The sequence below is a fragment of the Erinaceus europaeus genome, chromosome 3, assembly GCF_950295315.1.
Source record: "Erinaceus europaeus chromosome 3, mEriEur2.1, whole genome shotgun sequence".
NCBI classification, from domain to species: Eukaryota; Metazoa; Chordata; class Mammalia; order Eulipotyphla; family Erinaceidae; genus Erinaceus; species Erinaceus europaeus.
Window position 1 is genome coordinate 106,802,276 of NC_080164.1, and position 14,469 is coordinate 106,816,744.

General features: G+C 47.3%; 1 protein-coding gene across 2 annotated transcripts in view; it reads left to right on the forward strand.

Moving 5' to 3' along the window:
* Positions 1 to 10,234: 10,234 nt before the first annotated feature.
* Positions 10,235 to 14,469, forward strand: part of UNC5C (unc-5 netrin receptor C) — a 409,388-nt gene continuing 405,153 nt past the window's right edge. For both annotated transcript variants that reach the window (XM_060187721.1, XM_060187722.1), the window contains exon 1: positions 10,235 to 10,508. In XM_060187721.1, the coding sequence (XP_060043704.1) occupies positions 10,427 to 10,508 (82 nt within the window). In that variant the 5' untranslated portion in view covers positions 10,235 to 10,426. The remainder of the gene's footprint in view (positions 10,509 to 14,469) is intronic.

Here is a 14,469-nt window from a genome sequence, read left to right on the forward strand (position 1 = left end):
CCTTCTTTCCTTACAGTTTCCCAAATAAGTTTTAAATTTATTTCTATCTTTTATGTAACCTGTTCATCAAAAAGTGTCTTCAGGCTGAGTAGATTACAGTGGGAAGAAAACCTGAGGCCTCTATTATAATAACGAAGATGAAAAGCCACCAGAGCCTGAGTGGAACAAGGGAAGACGGAAAGCAAGGGGAGGTGATGCAACATGTCCATGCAGAGTGCTCACTGAGTATGGTGGTTTTCCACTGCAGGATCCAGGATGAAAAATGCCCATTACTGAATGTCTGTGATGCAATTAAGAATAAGCTCTATAACTCTGAGAAGCTCAAGCAACAGTAAGCTACCGTCAATTTAATTAAAGGCATTAAAGAATTAGAAATAAGATTTAAAAGGTAAGCGGGACTCATTAGCTTAGTGGGAATGCTTGTGCTCATTAGGACTTGAAATAGCTTCCTCCAGTAAAATTGCAATGATTCCCTCAACATACTGGTCATGCAGCAGATTAAAACCTGTTCCTGACACTCTACCTGGAACAGAAAAGGTCATCAGTATACTTTTTTTTCTTTGTAGAATAAGTAAACAGTCTACCTTATAAGACATTTAAAATGTATACCATCTTGTTGGTGTATTGTGCCAAAGTAAAAGATGGGTGGCGGGGAGGGTTCAGGTCCTGGAACATGATGCAGAGGAGGACCTAGTATGGGTGTATTGTTATGTGGAAAACTGAGAAATGTTATACATGTACAAACTATTGTATTTTACTGTTGACTGTAAACCATTAATCCCCCAATAAAGAAAAAATAGTGAAAAAAAAGTATACTGTTTAAATGAATCATGACATATTAGAAAGTCTTTGGGGGTCGGGCTAAAGCGCAGTCAGTTAAGTGCACATAGCTCAAAACTTGAGGACCAGCGTAAGGATCTCGGTTTGAGCCCCTGGCTCCCCACCTGCAGAGGGATCTCTTCATAAGTGGTGAAGCAGGTCTGCAGGTATCTATCCTTCTCTCCCCATCTCTTTCTTGCCCTTCTTTCTCCATTTCTCTCTGTTTATCTGGAAACAACAACATTAATAACAACAACATTAACTACAACAATGACAAAAACAAGGGCAACAAAAAGGGAAAATAAATAAATAAATAATGCTGAGAAATTGTAGCCCGCGCACAACAACAAAATAAAATATTTTTTAAAAAGAAAGTCTTTGGGAGTCGGGCTGTAGCACAGCGGATTAAGTGCAGGTGGCGCAAAGCACAAGGACCGGCATAAGGATCCCGGTTTGAGCCCCGGTTCCCCACCTGCAGGGGAGTCGCTTCACAGGCGGTGAAGCAGGTCTGCAGGTGTCTATCTTTCTCTCCTCCTCTCTGTCTTCCCCTCCTCTCTCCATTTCTCTCTGTCCTATCCAACAATGACAACAACAATAATAACTACAACAACAAAACAAGGGCAACAAAGGGAATAAATAAAATAAAATAAATATTTTTAAAAAATTAAAAAAAAAAGAAAGTCTTTGTTCGAACTTTTACCTGAACTTTTTAAGCCCACTGCTAAAAAATGTTTTGTGCTTTATTTTCAAAAACATACCATAATTTAGGGTTTAAAATTCACTTTATAAAAACTTATTAGTCATTCATAATTCTATGGAAAATGATAATTCAATATATATAATTCAATCAAAAACACCACTTGTAATAAATTCAGATAAGAAGCAAAGTATGGGAACTTTGTGCACAAGGAAGAATGAGGAAGAAAACACAACTGAGATTTTGAATCTAATTTTATGAAATTCCCAACAACTCTCAATAATTTCAACCACCTCAAGTCTAATTTCATTCAGAAATAGGATTTGACTTTCTTTAAAAAATATCTTCCTTAATTTTGGAGTAATGCCCTCTCCAATTTAGCAAGTGTACATTCTATTTCATCTCTAGCAAAATCCAAACATATAGCTCTCTCATTGAAGATTCTACTGACCATATAATGACAATGCCTTCCTTTTCACCACCCACAGGGGTATATCCTTACTCTTCCACTGCTTCTTGGTCATGCTGTTTCATTGTAGACTCTGGCTGTTTTTTTTTTTGTTTGTTTGTTTTGTTTTTTGTTAAGTTTATTACTGGGGTTTGGGGCCTATATGACTTCATAGCTCACAGGGACAATGTTTCTTTAATTTATTAGTAATTTAATAATGATTAACAAGATTCTAAGATAAGAAGGGCACAATTTCATACAGTTCCCTGTCCCATCTCCTTCATTGGAAACTTCCCTATTCTTTATTCCTCTGGTAGTATGGAGCTATATTCTTTCTTTCTTTTTTTAGATTTTTAAAAATATTTATTTATTCCCTTTTGTTGCCCTTCTTTTATTGTAGTTATTGTTGCTATTGATGTCGTCATTGTTGGATAGGACAGATAGAAATGGAGAGAGGAGGGGAAGACAGAGAGGAGGAGAGAAAGACACCTACAGACCTGCTTCACTGTTTGTGAAGCGACTCCCCTAGGTGGGACTGGGGACTGGAACTGGGATTCTCACGCTGGTCCTTGAGCTTTGAGCCATGTGTGCTTAACCTGCTGCACTACCACTCAACTCCCTGGACCCATATTCTTTATGGGTTTCAGAAGTTTGGAGGCCTGGCTTCTGTAATTGCTTCTGTGCTGGATATGTGAATTGATACTCCCAGCCCCTCCCTTCCTTCCTTCCTTCCTTCCTTCCTTCCTTCCTTCCTTCCTTCCTTTCTTTCTTTCTTCACCTCCAGGGTTATTGCTGGGGCTTGGTGCCTGCACTACGAATCCACTGCTCATGGAGGTTATTTTTCCCCCATTTGTTGCCCTTGTTGTTTAGTTGTTATTATTATTATTGTTGTTGTTGTTATTGCTGCCATTGTTGTTGAATAGAACAGAGAGAAACCGAGAGAGGAGGGGAAGACAGAGAGAGAGAGAGACACCTGCAGACCTGCTTCACTGCTTGTGAAACGACACCCCTATAGGTAGCAAGCCGGGGGCTGGAACCAGTATCCTTACTCCAGTCCTTGGCTTTGCACCATGTGCACTTATCCCTCTGTGCTACCGTCTGGCCCCTTCCAGCCTGTTTCTATCTTTCCCTAGTGGGGTAGGGTTCTGGAGAAGTGAGGTTCCAGGACACATTGGTGAGGTCATCTGCCAGGGGCCATTTTTTCTTTGTGGAGAAAAGGAGAGAGAGAGAGAGAGAGACTCCAACAGCATAGCTTCACTGTATGTGAAGCTTGTCTTCTGCAGGTGTCCCTAAGTGGTAGCCTAGGGTTTGAACCCTGGCCAGCCCTCACTGTACCATTTGAACCACCTACCCGCCCCTGTATAGTCTGTCTTATTTCCCTCTGATTGATTAGCTTTACAGGAGATGTAGATTTATCTTCAACTTAATCTGAGTCGCAGACTTCTCACATGATATATACCATAGTCTCCTTATTGTGGTACTACTGCATAAAATATCACCCTAGAACAGCAGGTGAATACAACTAGCATTTTTTCATATTTTATTTATCTTATCTTTTCATTATATTTTTACAGATACAAAGAGAAATAGAGAAGGAGGGAGAAAATAGAATGAAAGAGACTCCTGCAGGGACACAGATTGTGAACTCCCTCCACCGCTGCCACACACACACCTGCAGGTGGGGCCCAGGGCTCACAGATTACTCAGTGTGGGATCTACTGGTGTGCTGTATCTGAGTCCTGCAATGAGAATGAGTGTGTGTGTGTGTGTACAATTCCACTGTTCCAGGGCTGATTTGTATTTCAGAAAAAGGAGAGGGAGAGAGAAGAGAGACACAGAGTTAGAGTACTGAAGAACAGTGTCTCACTAACCATACATCTGCCTTTGGTGCCAAGGTGCTCCCATGTGATGCTGGTCCTAGAACCCATGTCTCCACTGCAACAGGCATCTTGCTTTCTTTCTCCTGAGTTACTATTCCTGTCATGCCTCAGTTGAGCTAGACTGGTTCAGGTTGTGGGCACCACCAGCAGACAGCAGGCTTCAGGCTGGGTGTCTCCCACCTCAGGGCAGCAGCTCCTTGAGAAATGCCCTTTTCAGGTTGAGATGCAGAAGCCAAGGGAAACAAGCAGAAATGAGCAGTGGGAGGCAGAGGTCCACCATGAGGACTCATCAGACAGAACCCATTCTGCCCACACACCACAAAATTGCACACATCTGCCCTCCGTCAAGTCTCTTACTCACCTTCCTTCTAAGTATGTTGATCTTCCTGTGGACAAATTCCCAATCCTCATGCCCATATGAATTTCCAGTTGCCAAAAGTAGGCACACAATACAGGCCTTCCTGCCCCATTTATCTGAAACATTGGGCCTTACTGAAGGGCATAGGTATGTAACCCCTAGTAGGAGGAGACATCATTCTGGTGGGATTTGAAAGTGAGAATGCTCTTCTTGCAGAGAATTATAATGGTAAAGACAAAACAGCCTATATCCCCAGGAATCCCAGTGTGGGCTCAGCATCTGTGGATGAAGTTAAAACATTAGGGAAAGAACAGACCCAAGAAGGCAGAGGCCTTCTAGGGGAAGGCACCAGACACTATGTGTGGTGGGGTTCAAGTTCTTGGATCTAGAACATGACCCCTGACATCAGACTAGTGCTTATGGTGTGTGACCTCAGTGGAGTGACTTAGGGAACGTTTCCACATGTATTCAAAGGGAGAAATCAGGCAGAACTTTCATCTAATTTTCCAAAGAAGTAGTAAATAAGACTGCCCATGGAAACAGCTAAGAACTGTCAGGGGGCCAGACAGTAGGTGCACCCAGTTAAGCACACATAGTACTAAGTGCAAGGACCCATGTTTGAGCCCCAGCTTCCCACCTCCAACAGTGACACTTCCTGAGTGGTGAAACAGCTGAAACAGCTGCAAGTCTCCCTCTCTCTCCCCCCTCCTCTTTCTTCCCTCTCAATTTCTCTCTGTCCTATCCAATAAAATAGAAAAAAAGTAACCATCAGGAGCAGTGGATTCAGAGTCCCAGCAATAGCCCTGGAGGCAAAAAACAAACAAAAGCTGTGCCCTACCATATAGTGAATGAACACAAGATGCTGCCCAGTATAATGCAGATCCTTTATTGTAGATTTTAATTACATGCCACACTAAAAATTGTCCTCTCTTCCAGTCTTTCTGTCTTTGCTTAAGTTGGTTTGAGTTTCCATTTCTTGGAACCAGAACCAACAAATAGGATGTTGTCAACTGCAACTGATTTAGGACAGAAAACCTGAGATAGATGCCTTTATGGCAGCCAAATCCCCTTAGTGACTGAGGCAGGAAAGAGGGTGGCATCAGTCCACTATGCTACCATCTGGCTATCCTTGCTGGGTGTCTATCAGCAATTTCACCTGAGGTCCATATGTTCTAGTTAGGAAAAGAGTTTTCTGATCAATACCCTGTTTATATTCTTTAGAATCCTCTTTCTTCTATGTGGGCTGTTAATAATTCCTCTAGAGTGATCATATACATATGTAGCAGGGAATCAAATACAGAGAAAGATAAATTCTGTTTTGTATTTTACTGATTTTCAGCCACCAAGTTGCAGATGCTGCAACAATGACAACCTGACTTCCCTGGGCAGATGACCTCACCAATGTGTCCTGTAATCTCACCTCTTCAGAGCCCTGCCCCCACTAGGGAAAGATAGAAACAGTCTGGGGGTATGGATCCACCTCAATGCTCATGTCCAGCAGAGAAGCAATTACAGAATCCAGAACTCTCACCTTCTACACCCCATAAAAATGTTTTGATTTGGGAGTTGGGTGGTAGTGCAGTGGGTTAAGCGCAGGTGGTGCAAAGCACAAGAACCGGTGTAAGGATCCCGGTTCAAGCACCCTGGCTCTCCACCTGCAGGGGAGTCGCTTCACAGGCGGTGAAGGAGGTCTGCAGGTGTCTATCTTTCTCTCCCCCTCTCTGTCTTCCCTTCCTCTCTCCATATCTCTCTGTCCTATCCAACAACAATGACATCAATAATAACTACAACAATAAAACAACAAGGGCTTCAAAAGGGAATAATTAAAAAAATGATGTTTTGTGTCATCCTCTCAGAGGGATAAAGAATAGGGAAGCTTCCAATAGAGGGGATGGAACGTGGAACTCTGATGGTGGAAACTGTATGGAATTGTAACCCTGTTATCTTACAGTCTTGTTAATCATCATTATTAAATAACTAATTTAAAAAAAACAAACTCGTGAAATTTTTGTGTAGTTATAATCGTTATAATCTATCTTAACTTTTTTTTCTATAGCATCAACACAGACCCTTGCTCCATATCAGTTTAGACTTAAAGAGGCAAGAGGTTCCACTAGGAGGCCCACACGCTAAGCACAGACTTTCCTGAGTGCTGGTTTCCAGAGGGACATGCATGCTTAATTCCCATTGGCACCAATCACTGGGATTTATCACCCCTGAGCTAATTCTCCACTCACTGATGCCAAGAAAAAGGAAGCTCTCACAGATAGATGTAAATGAAGATTTTTGTTCTTCAGAATCAAACCCACTTTGTGTCTATCCTTAAAACACCTGCAATAGTTCAATCCCCTCCAAAGGCTCATTTCAGTTATGGGTGGTACAAATTCCCCACACTTGAATTGATCCACAACTGGAAAATCCTACTCACAATTCAAAAACTTGAGAGGGTGACGTTTTCAGCATGGACTTGGCTCAGATTTAAAATCCATTAGCTCTTGGAGACACAGATAAAACTCAATACTGGAGTGAATGTGGCACATGCCTGAGGCCCTGAGTTTGATTCTTTGCTGAAAAAAGGGATAGCAATTGATTTTATTCAGTATGCAATAACGGTTTATTGACAGCCTTGTATGTGCCAGCTAGTTTCCCAGATTCTGAGTGTACAACAGTGGAAAATTAGGGAGAAAGGCCCTCCTCTTGTGATGTATTCTATGGGAGCATCTACATATAGACTTTCATAACTGTGGGTCTGTGTGTATTTAAAAGTAAATCCAAACTAGGCCAGTACAATACATGGTGGCTGTATGGGCTATTTTATATTATTAACTTTTTGTTTGTTTTTTGCTTTCAGGGTTATTGCTGGGGCTTGGTGCCTGCACTATGAACCCACTGCTCTTGTAGGCAATTTTTTCCCATTTTGTTGCCCTTGTTGTTGTTATTATTGCTGTTGTTGTTGTTGGATAGGACAGAGAGAAATCAAAAGAGGGGAAGACAGAGAGGGAGAGAGAAAGATATGCACTTGCAGACCTGCTTCACTGCTTTTAAGCTTGGGAAGTGACCTCCCTGCAGGTGGGGAGCCCAGGGCTACAAATGGGATCCCTGTGCTGGTCCTTGGGCTTTGTGCCATGTGCACTTAACCTGGTGAACTACTGCCCAGCTCCCCCACCTTTTTTCTTTCTTTCTTTTTTTTTTTTAACCAGAGCTGAGCACTACTCAGCTTTGGTTTGTGTTGATGAGGGGAACTGAACCTGGAACACTGGAGCCTCAGGCATGAGAGCCTCTTTGCATAACCATTATGCTACCTACCCCCACCACGTATGGGCATTGGTAACTCCTTACATGTGATGTGTACACTCTAGTAAGAACACAACCACCCAGTCCCTAAAGTGGCATCGAGGTAGTGTTGATGCAGTAATGTGTATGAGGATTTTTAAGTAGCTATGAAGACATGTGAAATATAATATTTTATAACAATATTTATTTATGTGAAGGAGGGAGGGAGAGAGGGACCAGGGCACCACTATTCCATAATCCAAGCATCCAAGCCAAGGACTTTAGGTGTTCAAGTTCTGTGCACTGTTACTTAGCCACTTCTCTGGCTTCTCATGAAAAAAAATTTTTAAAAAATATCTTTTAATTTGCTTTGGATAGAGATGTCAAGAGGGAAATGGAAAGAGAGAGAAGGGGAGAGAGGGAAAGAGAGAGAGAGATGCATTTGCAATGCTGCTTCACCACTTATGAAACTTCCTCCCTGTAGGTGGGGGTTGGGGGCTTGAACCTGGGTCCTTGACCACTGTACTGTGCACACTTAACCATGGTTGCCATCAAAAGGTGTGCATATGCCATCACAAGGTGTGCATATCTTCCCCACTGGGGTTATCTCTAGGGCTCAGTACCTGTAAGACAAATCCACAACTCCCAGCTACCATTTTCTCTTTCTTTCTTTCTTTCTTTCTTTCTTTCTTTCTTTCTTTCTTTCCTTCTCTCTCTTTCTTATCCATTATTATTATTAGTGTAGTAGTAGAGATGGAGAGAAATTGAGAGGGGAGGAGGAGGGAGAGAGACAGAGACACCTGCAGACCTGCTTCATCACTAGTGAAGCTTCTTCCTCCTGCAGGTGGGGACCAGGGGCTTGAGCCTGGATTCCTGCACAAGGTAGTGTGTGCTCTGCTAGGTGTGTAATATGATCTTAAATCCTCTGGTAACATTTTCCTCAAAATAAATAGCAGGGGCCAAGACATAGAACAGTGGTAGCACAGAGGAATTGCATGTGAGAAGTCCCAGGCTTGACTCCTGACACCAATTATTAGAGTGGGTTGGTGCTCTGGTAAAACTAAGTAATGAGGTAAATAGATGGCAAGTTATGAGGGTCCCAAATGCACTGTCCAGCATGGTGGAGACTAGTTATGTGCTTATTAAAGTTTAAAGTTAAGAGCTGATGAAACAGCTCACTTGGAGAGTGCATTGCTTTGTCACATGAGTGACCCAGGTTTGAGCCCTGACCTTTATTGAAGGAAGCTTCAATGTCTTTGCCTCTGTCTCTTTGTCTCTATCTAAAAGGTAAAATTGAAATAAATGAGAATCAGTGAACATAATACAACTCCACTGGCTCAGTTCCCACTCTCATCTTGCTAGTGTCAAGTTCCCAGTCTGGAGATCTCAGATTTGAACTGGCTCTTGTTGTTGAAGCCCTAGTGCTGGTCTGGCCAGCAGGAAGCTGGTGACAATTTTTCACCCAAGTCTCCCTGGGCACCAGGTTCCCAGCCAGTTAGGAGCCCAATTCAGCCCTGGACTGGGGACCTGTCACTTCAGCTGAGCATCAAGATCTCTTCAGGCTGGAAGCTGCAGAGAGTCATGAAGCCACAACAAGGCAGGCAGGGCCTCCAGGGGTGTGAGAAAGGGCCACGTGTGACCAGGCTTTGCCAGGGACAACCTTGTTATTGAAGTTCCATTTGGCTGGGGGAGACAGGAGAGGAGCTGGAGCTGCAGTCAGAGCCCTGCCTGTCACGGGGAGGAGGGTGCTTGGGAGTGTGTGAGAAAGCCCCCACATATCCAGAGCCTTTCGGGTCACCTGGCCTCCAGCCCTAGGACCCAGGGCTCCAGCCAAGGGCTCCCCAGCCGGTCTGTGCACGACTTTCTCTGCGGGGAACCCCAAACCAGCCACCCAGTCACCCAAACACTTTCTTTCAGGAAGGAGGAAAGAAAGAAAGAAAGAAAGAAAGAAAGAAAGAAGGAAAGAAAGAAAGAAAGAAAGAAAGAAAGAAAGAAAGAAAGAAAGAAAGAAAGAAAGAAAGAAAGAAAGAAAGAAAATAAAAGGCTCTTTACACACAACGTCCGGAGTGTGATAGCAGGGCATGGTAGCCACCACCACTCAGACAGCATCTCTGCCCGGAGCGGAGTGCGGTTCCTGGCTTAACCCCGCCCCTCGAGGCAGCCTCCGCACCCTTTGCCCAGCACGCTGGCCCCGCGGCCCCCACAGGTGCGGATGGAGGCGGGAGGGTGTCCCCGGGTCGGCCAAGTCTGTGCAGCCCCGAGTGCAGGGGGCCCCAGGCACAGCGGACACTCAGTTACAAGCCAGCAGGGCACCCGGGGGTATTGGCCAACCCCGAGGTCTGGGAGGGGCGGGGACTGCGCGTGGGAGTCAGGCTTTGCTTTGCTCCCCGCCCCCTCCCCTGCCAGCCCCCTCCCCGGCCCTTCCAGTCACTCCGGCCCCAGCAACGGTGCCCAGCCGGCTTCATCCCGGCACCTCCAGCCCCACCAGTTCCTCTCAGCCCTCCCAGTTCCCCAGCCACCCGGCCCCAGCAGCCAGGGGCCCCGCCACCTCCAGTTCCTCCAGCCCCTAGTCACCCCAGCAGCCCAGTCCCCCGCCCAACTCCTCCTATTCCCCCTCCCCCGCCCCGTCTGGGCGCGGCTCCCACCCGCTTACATAAGGCGACCCCCAAGTCCCTGGTGCCCCCGCCCGCAGTCAGCCCGGTGCCCCGCCCTCCGTCCGCCCCGCCCGGCGCCCCGCCTCCCCCCGCCCTCCCGTGCGCGGCGCCGGCCTGAGACCGTGCGGGGAGGCGCAGTCCCGCCCGGCTCCGCGCGGGGACTGAGGCGGCGAGTGGCCGCTGTACCCGGACCGCCAGGGGCCGAGCCGCCTGCGCAGCCCAGACTTCCCGGCTCTCCGATTCCGCCGCGAGGGTGGGGGCGCCCCGGTGTCCCAGCGGACCCACTCCCCGAGCAGGATGCGGCGCGGGCTGGGGCTGGGCTCTGCGCTCCTGCTGCTGGCGCTGCCCGCGCTCGCCCTGCTGGGCTCGGCCGCGCACGGTAAGGCCCCCGCGACCCACGCCCTCGGGCCCCCGATCCCCCATCCCGCACCCTGCGCCCCGGTCTGCACCCAGCACCTAGCCCCGCGACGTCCCAGCCACTTCCCCAACTCCCGGCGAGCCACCTCCTTCCTGCCCGCGTCTTCCCGCCGGGCGCGGGCATGTGGGTACTGGGTGTAGTGTGCTGTGCCGCGGAGGGGGGGTGTTCATTAATGTCTGTATTGGTTTTATGGTTTCGGCTGCACCCACACTCCCAGCGCCCCGCGGCAGCACCCGACTGGTGGCGGCGTATCACCCATGGGTGCGCCCTGGGCGCACGGTCGGCTTCGGGACTGTGGGCTCATCGTGGAGACTGTGCTCACATCAGGCGTCCAGGGGTGCTTGGCAAAGCAAACGCACCTCTGAAGGCCAGAAGTCCCCCTCCCAGGTGTTTTGGACTGCTGCGGGGTGTGGGCGCTGGCGGGCTGGGTGTCGGGGTGACGCCAGGCACTCTTGCCCCGACGGGGCAAAAGATGGAGAAACTTGCCCGCCCGAGCTCTGGGGACCCCTCTGGCTCTGCCCGCTAGCTCTACCTCTCGGGTTCGCTCGGACACTCCCGTGCCGGAGCCTTAACCTCCCACGCCCCGGGGGCCCCTGGAGTTCGGTTGTCAGGTGCGGAGGCTTGTGTGCACCCTCTCTCCGCGCCCCCCAAATTGGGAGGTTGGAAGCTTCGGCCTTTTTGAGTCCGGGAAGCTGAGGTGTATGTGTATGGAGCGGGGGTGGGGGGCACGCGGTCTTCTAGTTTCCTTTCGGGTCACCTGGGACCCAAGTTTCTGGCGGAGCCGAGAGCAACCTGGGGCTGCTCTCTCTAGGTTGCTCTCTCTGGATGGTACAGGGGGATTGCTTAAGTGGCATCCGGAGTCATTTGGGGGACCCCTTTGCTCGGTGACTGTGCTGCCCGGATTTGGGGCACCGGGGGCGTTGCGGGGAGGGTCCTCCGGCCGCCGCGGGGGCCGAGTGTGGTCGACGGAGAGGGGCGCTGGGTGCGCTGGGGCCGCCGGGCTCTAGGGAGCAGTCATGGTGGCCTCTGGCTTTGGGGGGGTTCACCTCCCTCCTGCCAGCCGAGTGTATGCTGTCAGACCGCCACTCCCTGGCTGACTCCTGTCGCCTCTGGCTTTATGGTGCGTTTCCCTGAGCTGTCTGTCCATCTGAGCATCAGGGCGCACTTGCTGGAAAACGCGGAGAAGCAGCGCAGGGCCAGGCGGGGCCAGAGCGAAGTGTGAGCGAGGGAGAGAATTTAGCCTAGAAGGATACCTGGGGGTCTTGGCTGCTGGTATTGAACCAGGAAAGGACTAACCATGCGTCCCCATGCTGGGAATGGGAGCACGAGGAGCGCTTGGGGAAAACACCATTTCAAGTCCCCAAAAGTGGCAGATTAGGGACAGAGGATTCCATCCCAGAGCTAACAGCATCTGAGTGAGAAAGGTCAGGTAGGAAGGAAAAAAAGATCGGTAAAGACGATAGAACCGAAGGCTGCAATGGGCTTAATAGTGAAAGAAGGGAGAGGGGGTTAACTGGCTAGATACCCAGGGTGGAAAGGCAGTTGGCACTTGCACATTTTTTTTTTTTTAATAGACACAGTACTCAGACTCGAACTTACTCTAGGAATACTGATAAAGCGTGTTCTGTTGCTTTGTGCCTCCCAGTGCTGTTCTACATTTAGTGGATTTGAGTTTTTTTTTTTTTTCTTCTTCTTCTTCTTTCAATTCCTGGGGAATGAGCCCTGCTTCAACCTCCTGGTCCTTGATAGATACTGGGCTACCGCGTTCATCTTTGTTCTGTTGTGTCCCAGCAGTCCTGATTGGCCAGTGTGGTCAGTTAGCCTTCAGGAGTGTAGACAACAGTGGCTCCTGGCAGCTCCCAGAGGCCCCCGGCTTCCCAGGAATCACACCCGGGCCTATTTTCCATTGATCCTTCACTACAGGGCCTTGAGATCATCTGCCTTTCTTGGTCTCCCAGAACACCCTTCCCTTCTCATTTCTTGTTCGTTCTACTCCCTCTCTAGACTAGAACACTAGAGAAATAAAAGATGGCCTTGCTTGCTCCTTGGAGGTCTGACTTACTATGCGTTCAACTACTTTAGGACTGTAATTCCATGTGCAAATGAAGATGAGCAAGTGAATGTATGAACTTGACAGTGTGGGCAGGCTTTTAATTCTGGAAGATAAGTACTAGAGAATTTAGAAAGAATAAAAAAGTGCATCCTTTCAAAGGTAGCAAAGAAAACAACAGAGATTGAAATTTAAAAAAAATCCTAGGTATTATTTGTGAAAGTGCAGTGTTTAGTAACTGGGGTTGAAAGAAAGACAGCAGTCACCTTAAAGAGGTTCTTGAGACACTGCTTCAAGCATCAACTTTCTCCTTTCTGGCTCAGCTCTAATTGTTTCATTCAGGATTGCTGGGAACTCCAGGCTCCAGGGAATTTGTGGTATTTCTGACTTCCAAGAATTTTTTTTTAACTAGGAAAAACAGTGTGCAGTCTCTCTCTCTCTCTCTCTCTCTCTCTCTCTCTCTCTCTCTCTCTCTCTCTGTGTGTGTGTGTGTGTGTGTGTGTTCAGCATGCTTCAGAATTAGTATCCTCCAATTGAACACATGCTTTCTGTCTGGACCACACAGATCCATCTTCTGCTTATCTAGCGCCAACTAGTGTTCTAAATGATAATACCACCAAGCTCCTAGCAGAAAATCACTGCAGACTTCAGTCACAGTGGGATGATTGCTCTGTCTTGGTTGCTTCTTTGTTTATTTAATTCTATAAGTTAATTTATTTGGTTTCATTGGAAAAATAATGCATGATCCATACAGGAGTAAAAGCTGTTCCTGTGCATTTATATGTGTTTGTGTGAAATAGATAACCAAAGTGGGGAGAAATGTAACTCACTCTCCTTAACATATTCTCTACATGTTCTCCCATTTAAGGAGCAGAGTACATTCACAAGTTTATACTGCAAATTTTCAGTCCATAAAGAAATTAGCTTGCCCTTATCTAGAAAAATAAGTCTATGTAGTTTTGTTGAGATGATGCTGAGAAGACTCTGAGAACCGACTTTCCGAGCGCCTGAAATGAAAGAAGCCTATTAGATTGTTATCATCTGTTAACTCTATATACTGGCTGTTCAGGGTTAAAAAGACCCTGAAAGATTTCCTACTGTAGTGTGGTTGTCCTAATCAGAATTCACACAGATCTCTCTCTTTTTCAAAGTACCCTGACCAATCAACCCCAGATAAAGGAGTCCTGAGTTCTACTAAGCACCCTTAACTTGCTTCCATTTTTTTTGAGACTTAAAGGTGCTGTTCTCTCTGGGGCCCAGTGGTGGCACACTCAGTTGAGTGCGCATGTTATGCTCAAGCACTCTGGCTCAAGCCCCTGGCCCCATATATGGGGGGGGGGTGAGTTTCATGAGTTGTGAAGCAGAATTGTGCTTGTGTCTCACTTTATTTCCATCCCCCTTCTATCTCAGCTTCTCGCTGTCTCTATCCAATAAATGAGTTTGAAAGAGGGGAGGGGGGAGGGTTGTTCTCTAATGTGTGAGAGGTTCCCTAATTAGAATGTGGAGTGTGCTCTATTAGGGCCTTAACTGCATTTAGCATGTCCCTGATTTAGGTCATGTCTCTGCTGGAGCAGCAGAGGGAGTCCCTTGCAGAGGAGACAGTGAAAGCCGCAGCCACTTCAGAAAGGGAATGAAGAGGCTGCTGGGGGTGGGGCTAAGACAGCTCCCAGCCAGTTTCAGTCTTTTTTTTCCTGCTACTCTCCCCCTCCCCCCATTTTACAGACAAATAGGTGCACATTCCCTGCTTTATTGAAAATATGCCGGCTCATTGGAATAGATCAATATATTAGAAATAAAAGTGGTCATAGTTATTATGCCTGGATCATGTCTTCAGACTGCATGCAATTTATTAGCTACTTGGAGTTGAGGTTG